Source organism: Scyliorhinus canicula, chromosome 9 (genome assembly GCF_902713615.1).
Source record: "Scyliorhinus canicula chromosome 9, sScyCan1.1, whole genome shotgun sequence".
NCBI classification, from domain to species: Eukaryota; Metazoa; Chordata; class Chondrichthyes; order Carcharhiniformes; family Scyliorhinidae; genus Scyliorhinus; species Scyliorhinus canicula.
The window spans coordinates 77,767,081-77,791,785 of record NC_052154.1 but is presented as its reverse complement, the minus strand read 5'-3'; the positions used below and the strand labels follow the sequence as shown (position 1 = coordinate 77,791,785).

At 46.4% G+C, this 24,705-nt stretch overlaps 1 protein-coding gene across 4 annotated transcripts in view; it reads right to left on the bottom strand.

Moving 5' to 3' along the window:
* Positions 1–5,342: 5,342 nt before the first annotated feature.
* wdr59 (WD repeat domain 59) overlaps positions 5,343–24,705 on the bottom strand; it is a 100,178-nt gene continuing 80,815 nt past the window's right edge. For 3 of the 4 annotated variants that reach the window (XM_038806983.1, XM_038806984.1, XM_038806985.1), the window contains 4 exons: positions 23,971–24,043; positions 18,284–18,407; positions 16,630–16,772; positions 5,343–9,261 (listed from right to left, as the gene is read on the bottom strand). In XM_038806983.1, the coding sequence (XP_038662911.1) occupies positions 9,026–9,261; positions 16,630–16,772; positions 18,284–18,407; positions 23,971–24,043 (576 nt within the window). In that variant the 3' untranslated portion in view covers positions 5,343–9,025. Of the gene's footprint in view, positions 9,262–16,629; positions 16,773–18,283; positions 18,408–23,970; positions 24,044–24,705 lie in introns of those variants that run through there. The other variant, XR_005461834.1, reaches the window with a different exon arrangement.

The following is a 24,705-nucleotide window of genomic DNA, read 5'->3' as shown; positions in this document are numbered from 1 at the left end:
ATATTCTGTGGCTTACCCTCGCGTGCAGTAGGCTGAGTTTTTGTTCCTCTGTTGTTCCGGCGGTGCTGGCTTCTGCCAGGTAGGCTTTAAAACATCTCAGCCAGTGGGAAAAAATTTCCTTAGCCTCTGCATCCTCTGGGTCGAGTTCTAGGCGTCCGGGCTTGAGGGCTGCTTCCATGATTTCTTCGACTGTTTCCTGAGTATATTAAATTGTTGGAACCAACAATTCTATGGACACGTGCTTGTAAGATTAGAATAGCGGTTTTAATATACTCACAACAGAGCCAGCCGGTTAGCCATTGAACTTTCGGTGAACTGGCCGGCTGACCATGGTCCTGGGCAGAGCTAAGGGAGAAGCCCCATACAACTCGAACATTCCCAGAGCTACTCCTCCTGGAGGACAGGTAGTGCAACTGCACTTACAATAGACATGTATATACAGATTACAATCCGGTGTGAATCACATTCACCACAATCTGTGAAGACTTTCTTGATTAAAAGGCAGAGAGAGAAAACAGACCTATGTAAAAGATATTAGGGATGAGAAAGTGCCAGCCCTTTTCCACAGGTCGGTAACATTCTAACACTGTGTCTCTGGGGCTTGAAAGAGCTCAAATTGAAGCTTAAAATTAGCATATTCCTGAAAGTATGGCTAGAGTTCCTGTACTTCCAGACAAAGGGGGTAAAAACTGTTTACTCAGGAAGGCATGGTGACCCTCAGATTAAATCACCACCAATCAGTTCTCAAAGGGGAGAGGGCAGCTTCTGATCCTCTGGTGACTTCTTTGTTTACAGACCGAAAACTTTCAAAAAACAATTAAAATTCCTAGTTATTTCACAGGGAGAGGAAAGCTCCATCTGTTGGTCGAAGAGTAGAAATGGACTGATCTGAGCATCGTGTTTGGCACCATCTAGTGGCTGGCGATTGGAATTGCATGTCCTGAACATCCTGTACCTAGCTCCATCCAGTGGTGGAAAATAAAGAACTGTGCTGACCTGAATTTCTTGAGGAAACCGATTCCCAGGGGCTGCAACCAACAGCAGTGAATGTTCATCTCAAACCTCTCTCTCTAATCCCGTTTTTTTTTCTGAGCCTCGGTAACCCTCACCTTGTCTCTGTCTTGTGCGTATCTGGGTAGAGGGTAGGACGGGGTTGAGTATAGGTAGATTGGTAGACCGTTGTTCTGTTATTTATTTATATAGTCACATTTTTCTTTTGTTATTAATAAACAGCATATTAATATTTTACTTAGAAAACTGGTGTCTGTAACTCATTGGAGCAGTTGAGCATTAAAGGGAAACACAAATTCTTGGTTAATTTACTTATGTTGTCACTCTGGAGTCTGTGAGGCTGGAATTGACCCCCCCCCCCCCCCCCCCAGGGTGTCCTATCATTACCTCAAATTAGTATACTGTATTTACTGCTCAAAATGAGTATAGCTGCTACCAACCAGAAGGACAAAGGTAGCAGACTCATAGTAACGCCACCATCTGCAAATTCCCCTCCAAGCTGCACACCATCCTGACTTGGAACTTTATTGCCAAGGTAGATTTAGAGAGAAGGTTTTAGACCAGGGGTGGGCAAACTTTTCCGTGCAAGGGCCACATTCAAAAATTCACAATTCACAAAGGGCCGCATAGTATATTAAGTAAAATAATTACTTCACCCGGTTATGATTCTGGGCGCCTCATATAGAACATAGAACAGTACAGCACAGAACAGGCCCTTCGGCCCTCGACGTTGTGCCGAGCAATGATCACCCTACTCAAGTCAATGTATCCACCCTATACCAGTAAGTAACCCAACAGCCCGCCTCCATTAACCTTAAAAAAAATTTAAAAAAAAAAAAAACAATTTTTTAAATTTTTTTTTTTTTAATGACTTGGCGGGCCGCAGAAATACCTTTGGCGGGCCGCATGCGGCCCGCGGGCCGTAGTTTGCCCACCCCTGTTTTAGACAAAAGGTACCCTGACTTAGGTGCCTGTACAGAGGCATATTTGTAGCAATAGATATTGTATAAACCTGAGTGTGTAATTTTATATTCTAAGAATCACTGTACGATCAGATAGGACAGATATGCAGTTCCACCATGTTAACAGAAGTTCAGAATATTAAAAACACAAAATGGCTGTTAGCTGAGTTATCCACATTCCTGAACACATTTAGCTGGGTGAGTCGCAAGCTGGTATAAGCAACAGACAACTACAGACAGAAGGAATGTTCAGGGAGATAATGGTGGCTGATGTCAGCAGATGATCTAGGGTCTTAAATGGAAAACAGGCATGTGGGATTAAGGGAGGCATTCATAAGAAAGTGATAAGGAGGCCCACAGAACAAGGAGTATTATAGATTCAAGGACTCCAGAAAGAGACAGAGAAGATAATTTACAAGGTACCATGAGTTGTGTCCATGAGGTCATGGGCTGAGCAGGTACAAGGACACCTTACGTAATACCAAATTTCATTGGATGTGACTAATGTATGTGACCTATAATCAATATTATTGGACAAGGTCCAGCCATAATGGGCTGTGTAGATGGTTTGAAAAATGCATTAAAATGGATATTTTCCTTTGTTCGGTGGAGAGGAACTGGGCTTTAACAGACGACCAGTTTCTCCCCGCCGGCATAATAAACCGTTTGATGCGAGGACCAGCCCCAACGTTGAGTGATTTTCGAGATTCTCTCCCGCTAACAGCTATTTCCTCATTATTTGAACTCCCTCCCTGTGGGATATAACATCCCATTCATCAGCGCCTGAATGTTGACCAGGTCTTGCTGACTATGGACACTAACTGCTCCAATATCTGATCTGAGGAGTTGCAAATGGTACCAAACATTGCACAAGTGAACATCTCCACTTCTGACCTAACATTGGAGAGGTGGTCATTAATCAAGCAGCTGAAGATGATTGGGTCTAGACTATAACTCTGGTTGGACTAGGATATTACCCTGAGGAACCGCTGCAGCAATTAACCTCCACAATAACAACTATCATTCTTTAGGAAAGGTAGGACTCCAACTAGCCAGTTTTCCACCTGATTCCTATTGACTTCACTTTTGTTGGGTTCCTTGCTGCCACACTTGGTTGAATGCTGCCATATGTCAAGGGAATCCACTCTCTCCCTACTTCTGGAGTTCAGCTCCTTTGAAAAGGCATAATTATAGTGAAGAAACAAAAAGTAATTTTAATAAAGAGCCATATCTCAGTAGCTAAAAAGGGAGGTTACAGATCACGAAACAGAAGGGGAACAATTGTGCAGGGCATGAGGACGTGCAGTGTCAGACCTACAAATGTTTATTGTGTCATAGACAGAAGTTGTATTCTTTTACTGCCCATGATCATTATGATTTGTATCTTTTCACACCCTTGGGAGTGTGTATCGTAATAAAATAATGTAATAGCAAGATTGTTTTTTTAAAAAAAAATTAATCTCACATTTATCGTGAATCACCACCATGTCTCTCACACAGTCTCCCAAGTTACGCACTCATACAAAGTAGTTATCTCAGTCTTCGGTTTCTGATCCCGATCTCCCTCATGGCAGGCCTGTGGTTTCCGGAATAATTTTGATAACTTCAAGTTGAGATGAGGATCTTGCAATGAGATTTGAGAAACTGACACACAGGGATAGAAGATATGATAAATTTAAAATATCCATGTGGTAAAATGCAACATTTTTGGGAGAGAAAAGGCAACTTTAGAATTCTGGTTCCCAAAATCACCTGAGTCAAGGGAAATCTTTAAGACACAGACCGACAGATTTGTTAGGTAAAGGAATCACGGGATTGCGCATCAAAGATGGATAAATAGGACTTGGATACAGGTCGGCTATGATCCAATATAACGGCTTACTCTTATAAAAAAAATAAAAGTTAGCAATTCCCAAATAAACAAGGATAACAACTGGGGAAATTATTCAGGTTTTCCACTCATTTTGCCTATGCTATAATCACCATTTGAAGCATGCGAGAGGACAGGTTGGGGCTTGGCCACGATAACCCTCAGGCTTCAATATTCCAACACAATGGTGGTTAGCACAGTTGCTTCACAGCTCCAGGGTCCTAGGTTTGATTCCCGGCTGGGTCACTGTTTGTGCGAAGTCTGCACGTCCCCCCGTCCCCCCCCACCCACCCACCCACCCCGTGTCTGCGTGGATTTCCTCTGGGTGCTCCGGTTCCCTCCCACAGTCCAAAGATGTGCAGGTTGGGTGGATTGGCCATGCTAAATTGCCCTTAAGTGTTTAAAAAATGTTAAGTGGGGGTTACTGGGATAGGGTGGATACGTGGGCTTCAGTAGTGTGCTCTTTGTAAGGACCGGTGCAGACTCGATGGGCCAAATAGCCTCCTTCTGCACTGTAAATTCTATGATCCTATGATAAACATGAATACTTGGCACAGAGGAGCCTTTGCCTACCAGCAATAAACACTGCAGAAGAATCTGGGAAGGCAGAAAATTAAAAGGAAAACAAGGCTCAAAGTATAAAAACAGAGCAGTGTTTTCCTAATAAAATAAATAATCTAAGGCATTTGGATTTCTCTAACTAATATGAAAAAAGTTCCTGTTATGTTCAACTTTATTTATTGTCAAGATAGGAAAGTCTTACTATTTCCATTTCCAATGCTCATTAGGGGCTCAACTCGATACATTCGATAACCTTTTTTAAAAACTTGAACCCTTAGACAGGGGAAGAGAGGGAAAGCAAGGGGCAACTATTTAAAAATAAGGTGTTGCTCATTTCAGACAGATGAGGAGAAATTCTCTCTGAGGGTCCTGAGACTTTGGAACTCTCTTTCTTAACAGTATCTTTGAATATTTGTAAGACAGAGCTGGGTAGATTCTTGTTCAACAAGGGGGTGAAAGTTTATCAGGTGTAGGCAGGAACGTGGAGTTGAGGTTACAATCATATCAGCCATAATCTAATTGAATGGTGGAGCAGGTTTGAGGACCAGTGTCCTACTCCTAATCATTATGTTCGTAGAGGAGTTGAAATGAAAATGAAAATCGCTTATTGTCACGAGTAGGCTTCAAATGAAGTTACTGTGAAAAGCCCCTAGTCGCCACATTCCGGCGCCTGTTCGGGGAGGCTGGTGCGGGCTAACCTTTCAAGCATATTCATCTATTTTTATTCAATGTCTTCATGAATTACTCATTTACTGTGACATTAGGAGCATACTCTTGTTTAATGAAGGCCGATACATTCCTCATTTAATACCTCAGCCATGCCTTCTGCCTCCAAAAGGTATATTTTGTGGTATTGTATAAACATTAGATATCCAATAAATATTTGTTAGATAGGGCATCAATGGATTTGAATCAAAGAAAAGTAAAATCGATAGAGGTGAACTCATAATGATCAATACTACTGTCAGGTCATCAAAAGAAAGACAATAGCAGAAAGGTTTACTTTGTATGGTATGTACAGTGTTGTCTTTGTACACAATTTACAACTTAGTTACAAAAGGTAGTTGCGACTCCTGATCTCAGCAGCTTAGCAGTACAGTTTCTGCACCAGAAATAGAGCAGCAATGTCAACATTTAAACAGTGACAAAAATGATAATGATGTAATCCATTAAGTGAAGTCTTATTGAAATGGGGTGCATTCCATTGAGCTGAACACAAGTGTGAAAGGGCACCTCAAGAGGGCATAGGGCTAAAAATAAAAGCAACACAAGGATAAATGATCAACACACATAGCTTTTAGGGTTGGCAATGCTCCAGGATTGTCCTGGAGTCACAAGGAATTAATAATTCATCTTCAGGATATTGTTATGAGCAACCAAATAGAAAATCAAAGGAGCATTAAGTATTTTTTTGTTGTTTTTCCTGAACACTTCTGTTTAGTCAGCTTACGATAATATTGCCGATGGGGGGAGAAAAGGCCAGTTGACAGTCAAGAATCAACCAATCAAGATAGGAGGAATCTGTTCATGTTCTAATCGGTGAGGACCTGCAGTGCACCATGAGTGTGTGTGTGTGTGTTGGGTGATCATTAACACGAACATGGTGAGTGTGGGATTTGGAGGCATAATGAAACCTCCAGGAATAAGTTTAGCCAGAATTGGCAACCTTAATAGCTTTGAAATGGCTCACAAGGTGGAATTAGACTCCCGGACCTTGACTAGCAGGCCTGCTGCTTATTCATCTGTCGAAAGGATTAAAAAACATATTGAATTGGTTTCGTAAGGTTATTAAAACTGATAATGAGCATGGACACTTGGCTGGTTACTGAAGAAATTGTCCACACGGTGAACTCAGAGGGCTCTTCTCTGCATCTCCCTCACCAGTTTGTAGTATCCCCATGGACTACTATACAAAGAGGGGGAATGGCAAGCAAGTAAAACTTAAGCTTTGTCAAGACAAACAAATAATCCCCCACCTCCATTTCATGACTCCGCACAAAGCACCTTTACTCATTCATTCTCTATCATTAATGGATAGAGCGGATTCAATTATTAAATAGTGGAGTGAGCACAAACCCACGTTAGCCTTTATTTTAATTTTGGCTAATTAAGCACCCATGGACTATGGGCAACCATCAACCCAGAGACATAACTGTCAGTATCTAAGCTGATCTTTTCACTCTATGCCACTTATTTTATATGACTTACATGATCTACGGTCTTTCCTCCAGAAGCAATGCACAGAAAAATAAACACATGCAATTAATGTTTAGTTTAGGCGTTGTTCTCCAGCAAGCATCAGGAGAAAAATCAAGCTCTATGGAAACCGGAGGGTCTGGAACAATAGAGAGGTTTCAGAGATCACTACAGGGCAGTGGAGGTCAGAGATCACTGCTCCGGGGCGCTAGGGTTCAGGAACACAAAGGGCTCAGAACTCAACTGTCCATGAGGCAGGGACAGTGAGGGAATTAGAGGACACTGTACAGAGTTGGGGTGTGGGTTAAAGGATAGTGGGAGATGATGGTTTCTGTGGAAAGGGAGGGGTTAGCATGGACAATGGGAGAGAAGAGGTCACCTTAGCGATGAGGATGAACCCAAAGGGTTGGGGGTCCGGAACAATGGGAGATCAGGGGTCAGGGTGGTTGGTTCAGGGACAGTGGTAGCGGAATTCAGAGAACATACTTGTTTTGTCACTTGGCATACCACACTGTGGAAATGGGGTGCTTACATAAAGCAGTGCAACCAACTGCTCATTGCATACAAGTACAATACTGCGTTGTAATCGTGCAGTATTAACAATTCAAGACCTTAGTTGACCTAATTACAAAGCACCAAAACAGGAAGCAGGTGGGGAAGTGCTGGGAAAGCAATTGATCCTGTAAACCAAAAACTAACATGTGCAAATAGCTGAATGCCTGTAATACTATGACTGCCACATGTAATACTTTCAGTTAATCAGTTCTTTCATGGGATGGTGGATTACATGATCCATGAGTGAATCTTTAACTTGGCCACCGTGCACACAGCCAGGACTAGTGAAGTAGTTTCTTGAATTAGGATAAATAAAGAATTTGCTATTCATTTTACAGTCAACATTAATGATTGGAGTTTTGCTGAAGACGTCAGTCACATAGATACTGCCCCAATATACAGAGCTGGCCGGAAACCTGCTGCTCTCCTTGGAAATACGCTCCATGTTTCCTAAGGGTACAAGATCTTCAGACTATTTGTGCAGAGACTTCCATTAAACTGCAATCGAGAATGAACACATTACTCCTCCCAGAAAAGACGAAGATTGCTGCTACAGATGGAATGTCTGAAATTGGAATCCTGTATCCTTAGAACTGGCTAACATACCCCTAGCTACTGTTGAAAAACACATGGAATTACAATCAGAGCTGTGCATGGCTTGTAAAATCAAGCAAGTTCTGTCCCCAGTAATGCTGGCAAAGGGTTTGCGTAAATTACATTTCAGTACTATGGTTACAATCCCACCATCCAATCGGTTGCCAAACAATTCTTTAGTTACCGACAGAACCTGCCAATTTAGCTGGAAGCTCACTCAAATTACAATAAAGACAATGAAAGATGGCATAGTATGTGATGTGGTCAATCCATTCAAGAACTGCCCGACTAAAAATCATTATCTTGTGAACTTAGTAGTCAAGTTGAAAGACGTTCTGCTAAGAAATGGATCACTTTATGGATCACATTATGGGCATGCAGCGTCACTATCAAGCAGTCTTAGGTTAAGTGCTGCATAATTAGAAACCGAGTAAGGCTCTCTCGATTCTATCCAGTAATGTGCCTTAACCCGTGGTCCAAAAACCCTGGCTGCACGAATGCAAAACTTTTCAATTTATCCACAATACCCATTCTGCAATGGGCTGGGCAACATTTCCAATTTTGTGCCCAAACGTATTTCAAATTGGATGATTAGAGCAAGTGGATAGAGGTGTCAGTCTGAGCTGGATATTTATTCGGCTTCCAGGAGCGAAGCCAGCATCCAATCCATGGATGGCCAGTGCCTCTATTGAATTTAACTATCATTGCTTTTCAACTTATGGAAGTCAAGTCAAACACTGCACAAGCAGTGTGGAAACAGAGCAGCAGCAAACTGTGAAAACTAGAAAAGAAGTGCACCAAACCACTGAGCAAGTAACACTTCCTCTAAACAAAGACCTATTTTACCAATCACGGCTTTAACGATCGCGGTCGTTTCAAGTCTGTGTTAGTTGCGAAACATTTTCATTTGTACATGGCAAGTTTGCAGGGTCTCTGCCAACAGCTGGACAGCAATCATCATCAACAGCTGGACAGTGATTACAATGAAACAAAGTTCATTTTAAAAATATGTTTTCATAAATAAGTCTTGCTTTTGAATTTGACCATCCATTGTGCTGGAGAATATGTGTAAACCATGTTTCTCCACTCTTGAAAGTAGAGTCCAGACAATTTGAAAGTGTGTAAATTTGTCCTAGTGCCTCCTGGAATAAAACTTCAGTCTCACTGGTTAAAGTTTCCACATCTCTGTTCACAATTTCAGTTTGGAACAAAAGACGGAATATCCTGGGATCAGCATCAAGGCCTCTTATTACGAGCAGTGGTTGGTAGGCTTCTTTCAGAATGTGCTCTCGAGCAGGCAATGGCAGCCACAGCCCGTGGGGCATACTTCCTGGGTCCGAAACCACTCCATCATGTGACTTGTATGGCCACCATGCCCACAGGTGAGACAGAAGTTGGCAGATCCCCGGACAGCAACATGGCAGATGGCACACTGGAAGGTAAAGCCTTTGCAAATAGCACACTGTGTCCCTCGTACTTCACTGCGGCAATGGCAGCAATACACCCCAAACTCTGAAGGAGAAAGCAGAGAAAAATTTAAAGTTATGCAAAGTAGCCATTATTATTCAATATTTCTGCCCCAAGCTCAGTCTAAAGCTACTTCATCTTCCAGATAATAGAGCAAATATAAGGCGCGATTTACCGGCTGCGCCTCACCGGAATCAGGACGTGACCGCTAGATCCTGGGAGACACCTCTGCCGGGATTGCTGATGGCCGTTATGGCTTGCGAGGTCCCACAAGTGGAAGGACACAGACTTGCAGAGTTAAGCAAGTTTATAAACTCGCTTAATTCTGCCGACGCCAGATTGAACAGGCTCCTGGGATCTACGGCCCTGCAAAGGAGAACCTAGTTGGGCGCCATTCAGCATTGGTCCCCACAAACAGGGACCAGGTGGAACGGCACTGGGGGGGTCTCCCCAGGCAATCAGAGGCACCTGGCTGCATGGTATCTGGACAGGTTGCATCCTGGTGATGCCACCTGGGCACTGCCAGACTGGCAGAGGTGACAGTGCCAAGGTGGCATTTTGCCCTTGTCGGGGATCAGGGCCCAGGATGCCCAGCCTATGTGAGGTGGGGTGCAGAAGACTCGAGGGTCCTCACAGTCAGGTTGGGGCATATTTAAATATGGCGCCTCGATCTCTTCCTGCACTGAGTAGCTCCGCTCGTGCAGGAAATGCGACTGAGCGAGGCTTGGGCAGGGTGCTCCACGCTGTGGCGCCGGGAACGACCCCTCGATTCCCGCTCAGAACTGACTTTTGTTTTTAGTTAGATAGCGCCCATTCACAATCAATCCACGTAACCATTTTTCTACGTAATCAATATCTAGCAATCCACTCAGTTGTATCCAACCGCTACAAAGACACAAGAAAGAATCAAAACTGGATGGAACACTCTGCATCAAACCAGGCACTGGAAATGACAACAGCAAACCCAGCCCTGTCAACTCTGCAAAGTCTTCCTTTCTAACATCTGGGGGCTTTTGCTAAAGTTGGGAGAGCTGTCACACAGACTAGTTAGGCATCAGCCTGACATAGTCATCGAATCACTCACAGAATCAGACAATGTCCCAGACACCACTATCAGCATTCCTGGGTTTGCCCTGTCTCAACAGCAGGCCAGACTAAGCAGAGGCGGAGGCACAGTGGTATACACTCGGGAGGCAGTTGCACTGGGAGTCCTCAACATCAACTCTGGACCCGATCAAGTGTCATGGCTTCAGCTTAAACATGGGCAAGGAAACCTCCTGCTGATTACCACATACCGGCCACCATCAGTTGATGAATCAGTACTCCTCCAAACTGAACACTACTTGGAGGAAGCACGGAGGGTGGAAAGGGCTCAGAATATGCTCTGGGTGGGGGGCTTCAATGCCCATCATCAAGAATGGTTCAGTAGTACCACCACAGACCAAGCTGGCCGAGTTCTAAAGGACATAGCTGCTAGATTGGGTCTGCAGCAGGTGACAGATGCATCTGTCCATGACCGTATCGATAGAAATGATCACCCCACAGTCCTTGTGGAGACAAAGTCCCGTCTTCACAACGAGGATACCCTCCATTGTGTTGAGCTTCGTGCGCTGATTAGCTCGTCTGAACGGACTCGCACATTGCTCCGTCTGCTTTTGGTGCCCCTTCGCCCTCTGCTTTGGTTCCCTTCTGGCATTTTCCCCCCACTTTTTTCCCCCTCCCTTTTTTTTCTTTTCCCCCTTTCCCCCCCTTTTTCTTTTCCCGTCCCTTCTCTCCTTTACCACTTTTAAAAATTCTTTTCAAGAGAATTACTGAATTCGTTCAGTAATTACTGAAGTAATTACCAATGCAGGCAGGGAAGGCACCAGGACCAGACAGGTTCCCGGCGGACTTATAGACCATAGAAGAGTACAGCACAGAACAGGCCCTTCGGCCCTCGATGTTGTGCCGAGCAATGATCACCCTACTCAAACCCACGTATCCACCCTATACCCGTAACCCAACAACCCCCCCCCCCTTAACCTTACTTTTTAGGACACTATGGGCAATTTAGCATGGCCAATCCACCTAACTCTGCTCTCATCATGTTCTCCAGCTTCTCCCAGAATTCCTAGAGATGCTGTCTTCTCTGCAGTGAATTAGTAACGCCATCTAGTATTTGATTTACGCATAGTTTCAGATGTTAACCCTTTACTATGCTGACACTATATATATATCATTATAAGAGCTATGGTCTGAAAGCTTGTGATCCCAAACAAACCTGTTGGACTTTAACCTGGAGCTGTAAGACTTCTTACTGTGCCCACCTCAATCCAACGGCAGCATCTCCATAATCAAACCTAGTCAACATGGTTTTATGAAATGTTTGACAAATTTGCTCGAATTATTTGAGGATGTAACAGGGAGAGTAGATAGAGGGGAACCTGTAGATTTAGTGTATTTAGATTTCCAAAAAACATTTGGAAAAACATATACAAAACATTTGTATTTAGATTTCCAAAAAACATTTGGAAAAACATATACAAAACATTTGCGACAGCGCTGGCCCTGCACCTGCGGGAGATGTTCACAGACTTGCTAGCTAGGGGCACACTGCCACCCACGCTAGCACAGGCCTCAATCTCACTGATACCTAAGAAAGACAAAGACCCAACGGAATGTGGGTCATACAGACCCATCTCACTGCTGAACGCAGATGCCAAAATATTGGCCAAAATCCTAGCTAAAAGGCGAGAAGACTGCGTACCAGAGGTGGCTGCAGAGGACCAGACGGGCTTTGTCCAAGGTAGACAGATTAGCTCGAACATCAGGCGCCTGCTGAACGTGATAACGTCCCCCTCTGGGAAGAGAATACCAGAGGTGATCATCTCCCTAGACGCAGAAAAGGCCTTCGACGGGGACGAATGGAAATACCTCAGAGGTACTGGAGCGGTTCGGGCTTGGAACAGGGTTCACCTCCTGGGTACAACTCCTATACAACGCTCCCATGGCGAGCGTACGGACCAACAACACCAACTCCCAATACTTCCAGCTGCGCGGGGCACCAGACAAGGATGCCCACTGTCCCCGCTGCTGTTCGTTCTAGCGATCGAACCACTAGCAATCGCGCTCAGAGCAGCAAAAAGCTGGAGGGGGATCGGAAGGGGGGGGACACTAACGGGACTGCCGTTTAAACAAGCCCGACACAAATTCCGCTACCTGGGGATCCAAATAGTCCATGACCGGAAAGGGATCCACAACTGGAACCTCACCCGTCGGACGGAGGAAGTAAAAAAGGACCTGCAAAGATGGAACACACTCCCACTATCCTTAGGGGGAAATGCTCGGATCCCCAAAGAAGGTCCTACAAAAAACAAAATGCCCTCCCAAACCTACAATTCTACCACTGGGCGGCGACAGCCAAGCGAGTTAGGGGATGGATCAAGGAGCCAGAAGCCGAATGGGTGCGCGAGGAAGAGGCCTCCTGCACAGGGACCTCCAGCCGGGCCCTCGCCACGGCAGCACTCCCATCCCCACCCAAAAAACACTCCAGCAGCCCAGTGGTGACAGCCACCCTCCAATCCTGGAACCAACTACGGCAACAATTTGGCCTGACCAAAATGTCAGACAAAGCTCCCATCTGCAACAACCATAAGTTCACACCAGTGCTGACTGACGCCACCTTCAAAAAGGTGGGGACAGGACGGAGGGACACTGACAGCCAGGGGCCTATACACGGACGGCAGGATCGCAACTGGACAAACTGTCAGAAATCCCAACTAGCCGGGGGGGAATGAGCTGAGGTATCTGCAACTCAAAAACTTCCTACGAAAGGAGACAAGGACGTATCCACAATCACCACGACAGACATTATTGGAAGAGTTACTGGACGCAAGCATACTAGATAAAGGAAACTGTAGCGACATGTGTGACCGACTGATAGAAAGGGCCGACACCGTACTGGATGCAACAGGAAAGAAATGGGAGGACCACCTGGGGATTGAAATAGGGTGGGGACTCTGGAGCGAAGCACTGCACACGGTCAACACCACTTCCACGTGCCCAAGGCTCAGCCTGACGCAGCTAAAAGTGGTACATAGAGCCCACTTAACAAGAAACCGTATGAGTAGGTTCTTCCCGGAGGTGGAGGATAGATGTGAACGGTGCCACGGAGGCCCGGCCAACCACGCCCACATGTTCTGGTCTTGCCCCAGACTTGAGGGGTACTGGACAGCCTTCTTCGAGGCAATGTCCAAAGTGATGGGGGTGAGGGTGGAGCCATGCCCGAAAGTGGCGGTCTTCAGGGTTTCAGACCAGCTGGATCTATTCCTGGGGTGGAGGACGGACGCCCTTACCTTTGCCTCCCTGATCGCTCGCCATAGAATCCTGTTCGGCTGGCAGTCAGCAGCACCACCCAAAGCTGCAGACTGGCTGTCCGACCTCTCGGAATCTCTCCAAATGGAGAAAATCAAATTCATCATCCGAGGGTCAGACGACGGCTTCCACAGAACGTGGGAGCCATTCACCCAATTGTTCCGGGACCTGTTTATGGTCAACGAACAAGCAGAAGAATAGCCAGGTAGTCAAGAATGAGGGGAAAGTAGCCAAAGCATGAGAGGGAGAGATAGACTGGGAGAGGGGGGGGGCGACAGTTAAACCTAAGAGGAAAGAAAGGCGAACCACAGGGGGGAGGGAAGGTATGTTTTTGGTATGTTTGGGTCTGCCCTTCTCTTTTATATATACATATATATTTCTTATTCTGTGTACATAACGGTAAGTATACTTTGTTCAAAGACGTAATAAAAAAACATTTATATAAAAAAAAGATTTCCAGAAGGCCTTTGACAAGGTGCTGCATTAGGAGACTGTTCAATACGTTACGAGGCCATGGTGTTCAGGGCAAGATCCTGGCATGGATAGAGGATTGGCTGACTGGCAGAAGGCAGAGAGTGGGAATAAAGGGGTCTTTTTCAGGATGGCAGCCGGTGACTAGTGGTGTGCCTCGGGGTCTGTGCTGGACCACAACTTTTCACAATATACATTAATGATCTGGAAGAAGGAACTGAAGGCACTGTTGCTAAGTTTGCAGATGATACAAAGATTTGAAGATGGACAGGTACTTTTGAGGAAGCAAGGGGACTGCAGAAGGATTTGGACAAGCTAGGAGAGTGGGCAATGAAGTGGCAAATGAAATACCATGTCGAAAAGTGTGAAGTTATGCACTTTGGAAAGAGGAATTTAGGCATAGACTATTTTCTAAATGGAGAAATACTTCAGAAATCAGAAACACAAAGGGACTTGGGTGTCCTTGTTCACGATTCTCTTAGGTTTAACGTGCAGGTTCAGTCGGCAGTTAAGAAGGCAATGCAATGTTAGCATTCATGTCAAGAGGGCTAGAGTACAAGACCAGTGATGTACTTCTGAGGCTGTATAAGGCTCTGGTCAGACCCCATTTGGAGCATTGTGAGCAGCTGTGGGCCCCGTATCTAAGGAAGGATGTGCTGGCCTTGGAAAGGGTCCAGTGGAGGTTCTCACAAGAATGATCCCTGGAATGAAGACCTTGTCGTATGAGGAACGGTTGAGAACTCTGGGTCTGTACTCGTTGGAGTTTAGAAGGATATGGGGGGATCTTACTGAAACTTACAGGATACTGCGAGGCCTGGATAGAGTGGACGTGGAGAGGATATTTCCACTTGTAGGAAAAATTAGAACCAGAGGACACCATCTCAGACTAAAGGGACGATCCTTTAAAAACAGCGATGAGGAAGAATGTCTTTAGCCAGAGGATGGTGAATCTGTGGAACTCTTTGCCGCCAAAGGCTGTGGAGGCCAAATTACTGAGTGTCTTTAAGACAGAGATAGATACATTCTTGATTAATAAGGGGATCAGGGGTTATGGGGAGAAGGCAGGAGAATGGGGATGAGAAACCATCAGCCATGATTGAATGGCGGAGCAGATTCGATGGGCCGAGTTGCCTAATTATGCTTCTATGTCTTACGGTCTTATAGAAGGCTGTGGAGGTCCAATCATGGTGTCTTTAAGACATATCAGCCATGACTGAATGGTGGAGCAGACTCAATGGGTTGAATGGCAGAGCAGACTCAATGGGCCGAATGGCCTAATTCAGCTCCTATGTCTTATGGTCTTAATTCAGCTTCCCAAATCACAGGGCTGTGTTCCGTGTTGCTTTCAATAACCCAAATACTTGTTTGCAAATTTTACACAGGAACAGGGGTGGGCCATTCAGTTCATCAAGATTGTTCTACATTTCCCATAATCCCATATTCCCATTGCCTTTTATGTGGAAAAGTGCTTCCTGATTTCAGCCGAGTGGCCTACCTCAAATTTTCATGTTGCCCTCCCTTATTCCGGATTTCCCCTCAAGAGAAAAGCCTTTCTATATCTATCTTATCAAATCAATTTGATCAACGTAGGATTTCCCTTGTGGCCACAACTCAAGAGAGCTGAAAACACATCCAATCCACCAATGTCAAGTTACGCTCCAAGTTCTATTATAATATGCCAGAACATACAAGTGAGCATAAATCAGAGTTAACAATTGTGGACCAAGGAAGATGCTTAATTCACACAGCATATACCTTCTTTAGGTAGGAAGATGAAAGCCTCAAGTGACTATGTTATCATTCAGACACATCTTTGGCAGTGGCACAACATGGGCGATATTGGAATGGTTGTCCGCTAAATAGTGTCTGATATTCAACTCCAATGTAGTCAATGGAACTGAAAATCAAGCTCTGTGCGTACAATGGGCAACAGATCCAGTACTGGCGGTATTGCCCCGCAGCCTGAAATACATTTCTACCTCGATACATTAAAAAACCTGCACTAAGAGAAGCTTTTTTTGTTTTAAATGTGACCAACATCCTATACCATTAGAAGAAACAGAAAATACAAGCAAATCAAAGGATAATTTTTTATTTCAGACTCAAAAATTGGAATAGAAATTTAGGAAAATGGCTTTGCCTGCTGTGCCTGAAAATCCGGTGTTGATTTTAAGACAAAGTCTGAGCAAGCACATTTGCAGCAAATTTGCATACGAAGGTCCAGCACCCTTGAGATAAAGGCCAAGAGTCCATTAGCCTAGTTGATATTTTGTATACCAATTTTTTAATGATTTTTGTGTACACTTGGAAACCCAAATCCTTTGCTCCTCCACAGTTCCTAGACTTGCTGGGTAGTCAAATTAAGAATCTGTAACATCTCCATTATGAATTACAGGACTGACCTTTTGTAGAACTGCCCATGCAACCTGAACACACTTGAACCAATGTTAACAGGCAATACCACATTAGCATTCACCAGAAACAGTGAAATCATAGAGTACTGAAGTATTTTGAGCTTATGGTTCCTCTATTTCACCAACAATCATAAACCCATACCCAAATGAGCTATTTCTCACAATCTATACTTACCAATCCCCTTGTGAGGGTCTGGAGGGCAGGAAACAAACTTCAACACCTCTGCTCGCTTCTCTCGCAGACCCCAGCGATACAGGATCTCCCCATAGCACTTCTTAAAGTCATCATACTGCAGCATATTGGCTGGATCAAGTAGCCTGGTGATTGAGAGAAGGGAGGTGAAATTACAAATTCAAAACTATGCAAACAATATTATCTTAGCAAGAGAATTACGCTGCTACGTCTTCCATTCGGTGCTTTGGTTACACTCTCCCAGTTTCCCCTCTTTCCACCCCCGGGTCTTCCCATGTTATGTATCACAAATTTGAAAGGGTCTCTGCAAATGACAATAGTCAGTGGATACTGCAGAAGCACAACCCAGGAACAAGACGTCCCTCCTTCTCTGTGCAGACACTCTTGGTTTCAGTCCCTGATCACAATGGTGAAGCTGAGGTAAGTGTGGAAATCATAATACAACCATGCTCCACCTCGCTCCATGTTGTTGTGCATTACTGCTACTCACAACCTAACACACAAGTGGAACTTGTTCAGAGGCCCATCTACCATCAAGGTCATTGAACTGGGACAATGATATAGTCAGTGCTAATTTTTATTCTTTGAATGATGTAATATCTAGTAAGAAGCAGCACAGTGGCATTGCTACCTCATAGCACAAGGGAGCCGGATTTGATGTTGACCTTGGTTGACATTCTGTGTGGAGTTTGCACTTTCTCCCAGTGTCTGTGTGAGTTTCCTCCGGCTGCTCCGGATTCATCCCACAGTCCAAAGATCTGCAGGTTAGGTGGATTGGCCACACAAAAATTGCTCCTTAGTGTCCAACGGTTAGGTGGTTCCGGGGATGGGGTTCCCAGGATGGGGTGGGAGTGGACCTGAGTGGGGTGCTCTTTCAGAGGGTCGGTGCAGACTCAATGGGTTGAATGGTCTCCTTCTGCATGTGAGTGATTCTATTATTCTAAGCTGAGAACTAAGTCCAGTAAAAGCAGACACACTGAAGCAGAATGACACTATTATGGTTCAAACCTCTTTCCATCATCCATGGCCAATTTTTACTCTTTCAATGCATCTCCTACCCAAGCACTCCCAGTCCAGTGTAATTTGACAAGAATGATCACAATGCATCCATCAGGTCTCTAATCTTTCTTTCTGCCCCCCCGCTCCCCCCACGCAAAAAAAGGGCACAACACTAAGAACTCCCTTGATGATTCAGCTAGTTTACCAAGCAAGTAGTTGAACCATAAGAGCAACATGGAATCTGAAATCTAGACTGTACTAACAGGGTTCGACCAACAGAAGTGCGATGATTGGCCTCAGCAGCCTAGTTTAAGTGGGAAAGGAATATTTAGCCAAGGCCCCTGCATCTGTTTAATAACTAGCAACTCCTCCTGGCACTTGTCTGGTCAGCACGATGGTAAGACTGGATTTCTTACGATGCCTTTCACAGTAAAATAGTTTTCACAGTGAACTATGGCCAATCTTTGATTCCGGATAAGTTACTGAATGGTTAAGAGCATGTTCCTGGATCCCAATAAGGACTCACGGCAGACAAACAGAAGACAAAAAACCCAAAACAAAGCTTGAATAGTTAGTTACCAGATGTTTCCTGTATTTGTTTTATACCTTAGAAGGCAGGTAAAGTGAGTTTACTCACTTTTTGTTCTTTTCATGTTGCTCCTTCTCTCGTTCTTTTGGATCAGTGTAGATCTGATTTCCATGACGATAGTCATCTGGAGACTCGTAGCACCAGGAGTTAAGGTGTTCTGATTCCCGGCCCGCTGAAACAGAGTTTTAGTGTGTGTGTGTTATACATTAACTCAGTCAGCACAGCAATAACCCACTAGATGAGGCCTGAAAACCCTCAGCACAATTACTGAGCCTAAAAGCCTTGTACAAGCCAATGGGATACAGACAAACATTCAGAGCTCAGGATAATAATGCAAACATTCATGGTGATGCTTCATCCCATTAAAACACTCAAGGGCCAGTTTGTACAGCAAGTAAAACAGACACCAGCAGAATAGGATAAGGCAGCAACTTATTAACATTACCCTGGCTGAGGATACCAGGCTCAGTATAAATACTGCAAACTGGGCTGGACAGGGTTATAGGCTGCAACACAAAATCATCAGGTTCACATTATGATCACAAACCATGCGATTAACATAATCTGAATACATAAAATGCTTCACAGCCTTGTAACATACTCCAGAATTCAGTTCCCAGTATCCCCAAACATTTGGAAAATTGCTTTGTATGCAGCAATGAGCTGCTAAACTGCTTTTGGTAATTATGAATGACAGCTATTGCCAGTCTGGAATGAGGCGCCGCAATGAGCTAAAGTGTAACTGTTAAATACTATCTGATTCATATAAAGTCCTCTGAAATACACAAACAGTCACTAAGTATCATTATTATAGTACAGGGGTTCCCAAACTGGGGTCCAGCGAGTGGGTGCACTTCGGAGGGAATGAGCGTATGTGAGAGAGGGGGGAAATGAGCGTGCGTGGGAGAGGGAGGGGGAATGAGCGTGTGTGTGTGAGAGAGAGAGAGGGAAGAGCGTGTGTGAGAGAGGGGGGAATGAGTGTGAGAGAGAGGGGGAATGAGCGTGCCTGAGAGAGAGGGTGAATGAGCGTGTGTGAGAGAGAGGGGGAATGAGTGTGAAAGAAAGGGGGAATGAGCGTGCCTGAGAGAGAGGGGGAATGAGCGTGTGTGAGAGAGAGGGGGAATGAGCGTGTGTGAGAGAAAGGGGGAATGAGCGTGTGTGAGAGGGAAAGAGGGGAATGAGCATGTGTGAGAGAGAGAAAGAGGGGAATGTGAGAGAGAGAGGGGGGGGGAGAATGAGCGTGTGTGAGAGAGGGGGAATGAGCGTGTGAGAGAGAGGGGGAATGAGCGTGTGAGAGAGAGGGGGAATGAGCGTGTGAGAGAGAGGGGGAATGAGTGTGTGAGTGTGAGAGAGAGGGAATGAGCGTGTGAGAAAGGGAGAATGAGCGTGTGAGAGAGAGGGGGAATGAGCGTGTGTGAGAAAGAGAGAGGGGGAAATGAGCGTTTGAGAGAGAGAAAGAGAGGGGGAAATGAGCATTTGAGAGAGAGAGAGAGAGAGAGGGGGGGGGGGGAATGAGCATGTGTGAGAGAGAGAGGAGGAATGAGCGTGCGAGTGAGAGAGAGGGGGAATGAGCGTGTAAGAGAGGGGGAATAAGCGTATGTGAGAGAGGGTATGAGCATGTGTGTGAGAGAGAAAGAGGGTATGAGCGTGTGAGAGAGAGAGAGAGAGGAGGAATGAGCGTGTGTGAAAGAGAGGGGGAATGAGCATGTGAGAGAGAGGGAATGAGCATGAGAGAGAGGGGGCGAATAAGCGTGTGTGAGAAAGAGAGATGGGGGAATGAGCGCGTGTGAGAGAGAGATGGGGGAATGAGCGTGTGTGCGAGAGAGGGGGAGTGAGCGTGTAAGAGAGGGGAAATGAGTGTGTGAGAGAGAGAGAGAGAGAGAGAGAGAGGGGGGGGGGAAATGAGCATGTGTGAGAGAGAGAGGAGGAATGAGCGTGCGAGGGAGAGAGAGGGGGAATAAGTGTGAGAGAGAGGGGGAATAAGCGTATGTGAGAGAGGGTATGAGCGTGTGTGAGAGAGAGAGAGGAGGAATGAGCGTGTGTGAAAGAGAGGGGAATGAGCATGTGAGAGAGAGGGAATGAGCATGAGAGAGAGGGGGCGAATGAGCGTGTGTGCGAGAGAGGGGGAGTGAGCGTGTAAGAGAGGGGAAATGAGCGTGTGAGAGAGAGAGGGGATTGAGCGTGTGTGCGAGAGAGAGGGGGAATAAGCGTGTGAGAGAGGGTGAATGAGCGTGTGTGAGAGAGAGGGGGAATGAGCATGTGTGAGAGGGGAATGAGCGAGGGTGAGAGCGGGGGTATGAGCGCGTGTGAGAGAGAGAGGGAGAATGAGCGTGTGTGAGAGAGAGAGAGGGGGAATGAGCGTGTGTGAGAGAGAGGGGGAATGAGTGTGTGAGAGAGAGGGGGGGAATGAGCATGTGAGAGAGAGGGGGAATGAGCGTGTGAGAGAGAGAGGGGGAATGAGCGTGTGAGAGAGAGAGGGGGAATGAGCGAGTGTGTGAGAGAGAGGGAGAATGAGCGAGTGTGTGAGAGAGAGAGGGAGAATGAGCGGGTGTGTGAGAGAGAGAGAGGGGGGGAATGAGCGTGTGAGAGAGAGGGGGAATGAGCGTGTGAGAGAGAGGGGGAATGAGCGTGTGAGAGAGAGGGGGAATGAGCGTGTGAGAGAGAGGGGGGGAATGAGCGAGTGTGTGAGAGAGAGGGAGAATGAGCGTGTGTGTGAGAGAGAGAGAGGGGGGGAATGAGCGTGTGAGAGAGAGGGGGAATGAGCGTGTGAGAGAGGGGGAATGAGCATGTGAGAGAGAGGGGGAATGAGCGTGTGAGAGAGAGAGGGGGAATGAGCGTGTGAGAGAGAGGGGGAATGAGCATGTGAGAGAGAGAGAGGGGGAATGAGCGTGTGTGAGAGACAGGGGGGGAATGAGCGTGTGTGAGAGACAGGGGGGGAATGAGCCTGTGTGAGAGAGAGGGGGAATGAGCCTGTGTGAGAGAGAGGGGGGGAGAATGAGCGTGTGTGAGAGAGAGGGAATGAGTGTGTGTGTGAGAGAAGAAGGATTGAGCATGTGTGAGAGAGAGAGAGGGGGAAATGAGCGTTTGAGAGAGAGAAAGAGAGGGAGAAATGAGCATGTGTGAGAGAGAGAGAGAGGGAGAATGAGCGTGTGTGAGAGGGGGAAATGAGCGTTGTGAAAGGGGGAATGAGCATGCCTGAGAAGGGGAATGAGCATGCGTGAGAGGGGGAATGAGCTTGTATGAGGGGGGGAATGAGCAGTGTGTGAGAGGGGGAATGAGCAGTGTGTGAGAGGGGGAATGAGCAGTGTGTGAGAGGGGGAATGAGCAGTGTGTGAGAGGGGGAATGAGCAGTGTGTGAGAGGGGGAATTAGCGTGTGAGAGAGGGGGAATGAGCGTGTGTGAGAGGGGGAATGAGCGTGTGTGAGAGGGGGAATGAGCGTGTGTGAGAGGGGGAATGAGCATGTGTGAGAGGGGGAATGAGCGTGTGTGAGAGGGGGAATGAGCGTGTGTGAGAGGGGGAATGAGCATGTGAGAGAGGGGGAATGAGCGTGTGTGAGAGGGGGAATGAGCGTGTGTGAGAGGGGGAATGAGCGTGTGTGAGAGGGGGAATTAGCGTGTGAGAGAGGGGGAATGAGCGTGTGTGAGAGGGGGAATGAGCGTGTGTGAGAGGGGGAATGAGCGTGTGTGAGAGGGGGAATGAGCATGTGTGAGAGGGAGGATGAGCGTGTGTGAGAGGGGGAATGAGCGTGTGTGAGAGGGGGAATGAGCGTGTGTGAGAGGGGGAATGAGCGTGTGTGAGAGGGGGAATGAGCGTGTGAGAGAGGGGGAATGAGCGTGTGTGAGAGGGGGAATGAGCGTGTGTGAGAGGGGGAATGAGCGTGTGTGAGAGGGGGAATGAGCGTGTGTGAGAGGGGGAATAAGCGTGTGTGAGAGGGGGAATGAGCGTGTGTGAGAGGGGGAATGAGCGTGTGAGAGAGGGGATGAGCGTGTGAGAGAGGGGATGAGCGTGTGCGAGAGGGGGAATGAGCGTGTGCGAGAGGGGAAATGAGCGTGTGTGAGAGGGGGAATGAGCGTGTGTGAGAGGGGGAATGAGCGTGTGTGAGAGGGGGAATGAGCGTGTGTGAGAGGGGGAATGAGCGTGTGTGAGAGGGGGAATGAGCGTGTGTGAGAGGGGGAATGAGCGTGTGAGAGAGAGGGGGAATGAGCGTGTGTGAGAGGGGGGAATGAGCGTGTGTGAGAGGGGAATGAGCGTGTGTGAGAGGGGGGATGAGCGTGTGTGAGAGAGAGGGGGGGGAAATGAGCCGTGTGTGAGAGAGAGGGGGGGGGAAATGAGCCGTGTGTGAGAGAGGAAATGAGCCGTGTGTGAGAGGGGGAATGAGCGTGTGTGAGAGGGGGAATGAGCGTGTGTGAGAGGGGGAATGAGCGTGTGTGAGAGGGGGAATGAGCGTGTGTGAGAGGGGGAATGAGCGTGTGTGAGAGGGGGAATGAGCGTGTGTGAGAGGGGGAATGAGCGTGTGTGAGAGGGGGAATGAGCGTGTGTGAGAGGGGGAATGAGCGTGTGTGAGAGGGGGAATGAGCGTGTGTGAGAGGGGGAATGAGCGTGTGTGAGAGGGGGAATGAGCGTGTGTGAGAGGGGGAATGAGCGTGTGTGAGAGGGGGAATGAGCGTGTGTGAGAGAGGGGATGAGCGTGTGTGAGAGAGAGGGGGGGGGAAATGAGCCGTGTGTGAGAGGGGGAATAAGCGTGTGTAAGAGGGGGAATGAGCGTGTGTGAGAGGGGGAATGAGCATGTGTGTGACAGGGAGGGAGACATGGGTTTGAGTGAGTGTGAGATATATGGGGAAACAGATGTGTGTGTGTGTGTGAGTGGGTGTGTGAGTGAGAGGAAGGGTGAGAGAGAGTGAGCTGTGTGTGTGTGTGTGTGTGTGTATATATAAGAGATTGGTATGTGTTTCCAATAGGAGTATCAGCTTTCCAGACCCTCTTCTTCCATAAAAATGACAAAAGAAAATGTTTTTGAATACCCACACCTAAAGTAGGAATTACCTCCAGCAGTCAATGTTATGGGGTTATGAGCGGATGTCTTCGCCAGGAATAATGTGAGGGGGCCATATAACTGGCTGATTTGTGACTGTGTGCTTCATCCTAATTCCTAACACATGCATAGATATGGCAAGTAAAGACTTGCTTGCATTTGATTTCTGTGGTTGGATCTACTTCACAGCAAAAAATGGCGGGTCGACATGAGAATGCTTGGGGTTCTCCAATGCACCTGGGAGGTTCTTAGCGGTCCCGCAGCTCGAAATGTTTGGGAAACCCTGCTACAGTAACATTGTGAAATTATATCACCCTGTGCTGTGCACTGAAGGTGGCTTCTTACACTTCTCAATGTTCAGATAATATTAAAAAAATAATGGTGGTAACTGCACAAAAGAATAGAACGGGTTGTACAGGGATTACATTGTGATGTATTATAGGACAGAGCAGTATGTTGCAGTTTACTCTGATGGACAGACCAGAGAGTTGTGGAGATTATTCTGACGTACTGTAGGGTAGAGAGAGGTATTTTAATTTAGTTTACTATTTTCCACCATTACAGATAGTAGGAATGAGAGCAATTGTCCGTCCCGTCCCCCCCCCCCCCCCCCCCCCCCCCCCCCCCCAAACCAAAGGTCAGAACATATTTACACCCATGGCATCTGGTTCATATTGCCCCCTACTTCCAGTGCTGCTTTACCTATGTTCCATCCGGCAGACCAGGGAATACTCTCAGATGTGCTCGAGTAGGATCCTGAAGAGGCATAACCTGACTGAAAGAACAAGGAAATTGTTTAGTACTATGCAGTGCGGGCCTCTGGAAACACTGCTGCTAACAGATTACAAATGTTCAGAAATTGAACTCCGGCAAGGTACAAAACCACGTTCAATCCATCTGCTCCAAAACAGAAAATTACCTCCTTCCCTGCCACAAAGACATTTTGTGATTTAACCCTTCTTCCACCCAAAAACAATTTTAACCCTTCACTATTCCAAACAGATTTAATACTTACCCTAATAACAGAATTAAACCCATCCGCGCCCTAAATTAATCAGACTTATCCACTTGAAAACACAGGTAGCAACACATCCAAGAAACAATGGTTGGTGAACATGCAATTGCTGAATGGGAAAGTTTAAGCATTGCTATTTCAGGAATCATGGGGCCCTGGATCAAGTTGTCTCAGGGGAACTGTTCAGTCTGGATGTGTTTGATGGGCTGGAAGTATTTGCTTGGCTATTTTTTCTCAACACCTAAGATTATGCTCACATGGTCAAACCCAAGGCAGGCACAACAGACACAGAGTACCAGTAACACTGCAAGGCTAGGATCAATTGGAGGACTTCCCATCAGCTTCTTGGTTGCTCGATCAATCCATTTGGTTGTCATAGGATTTTGATTAAAACTAATTAAACTCAATCTACCATGGCTAGT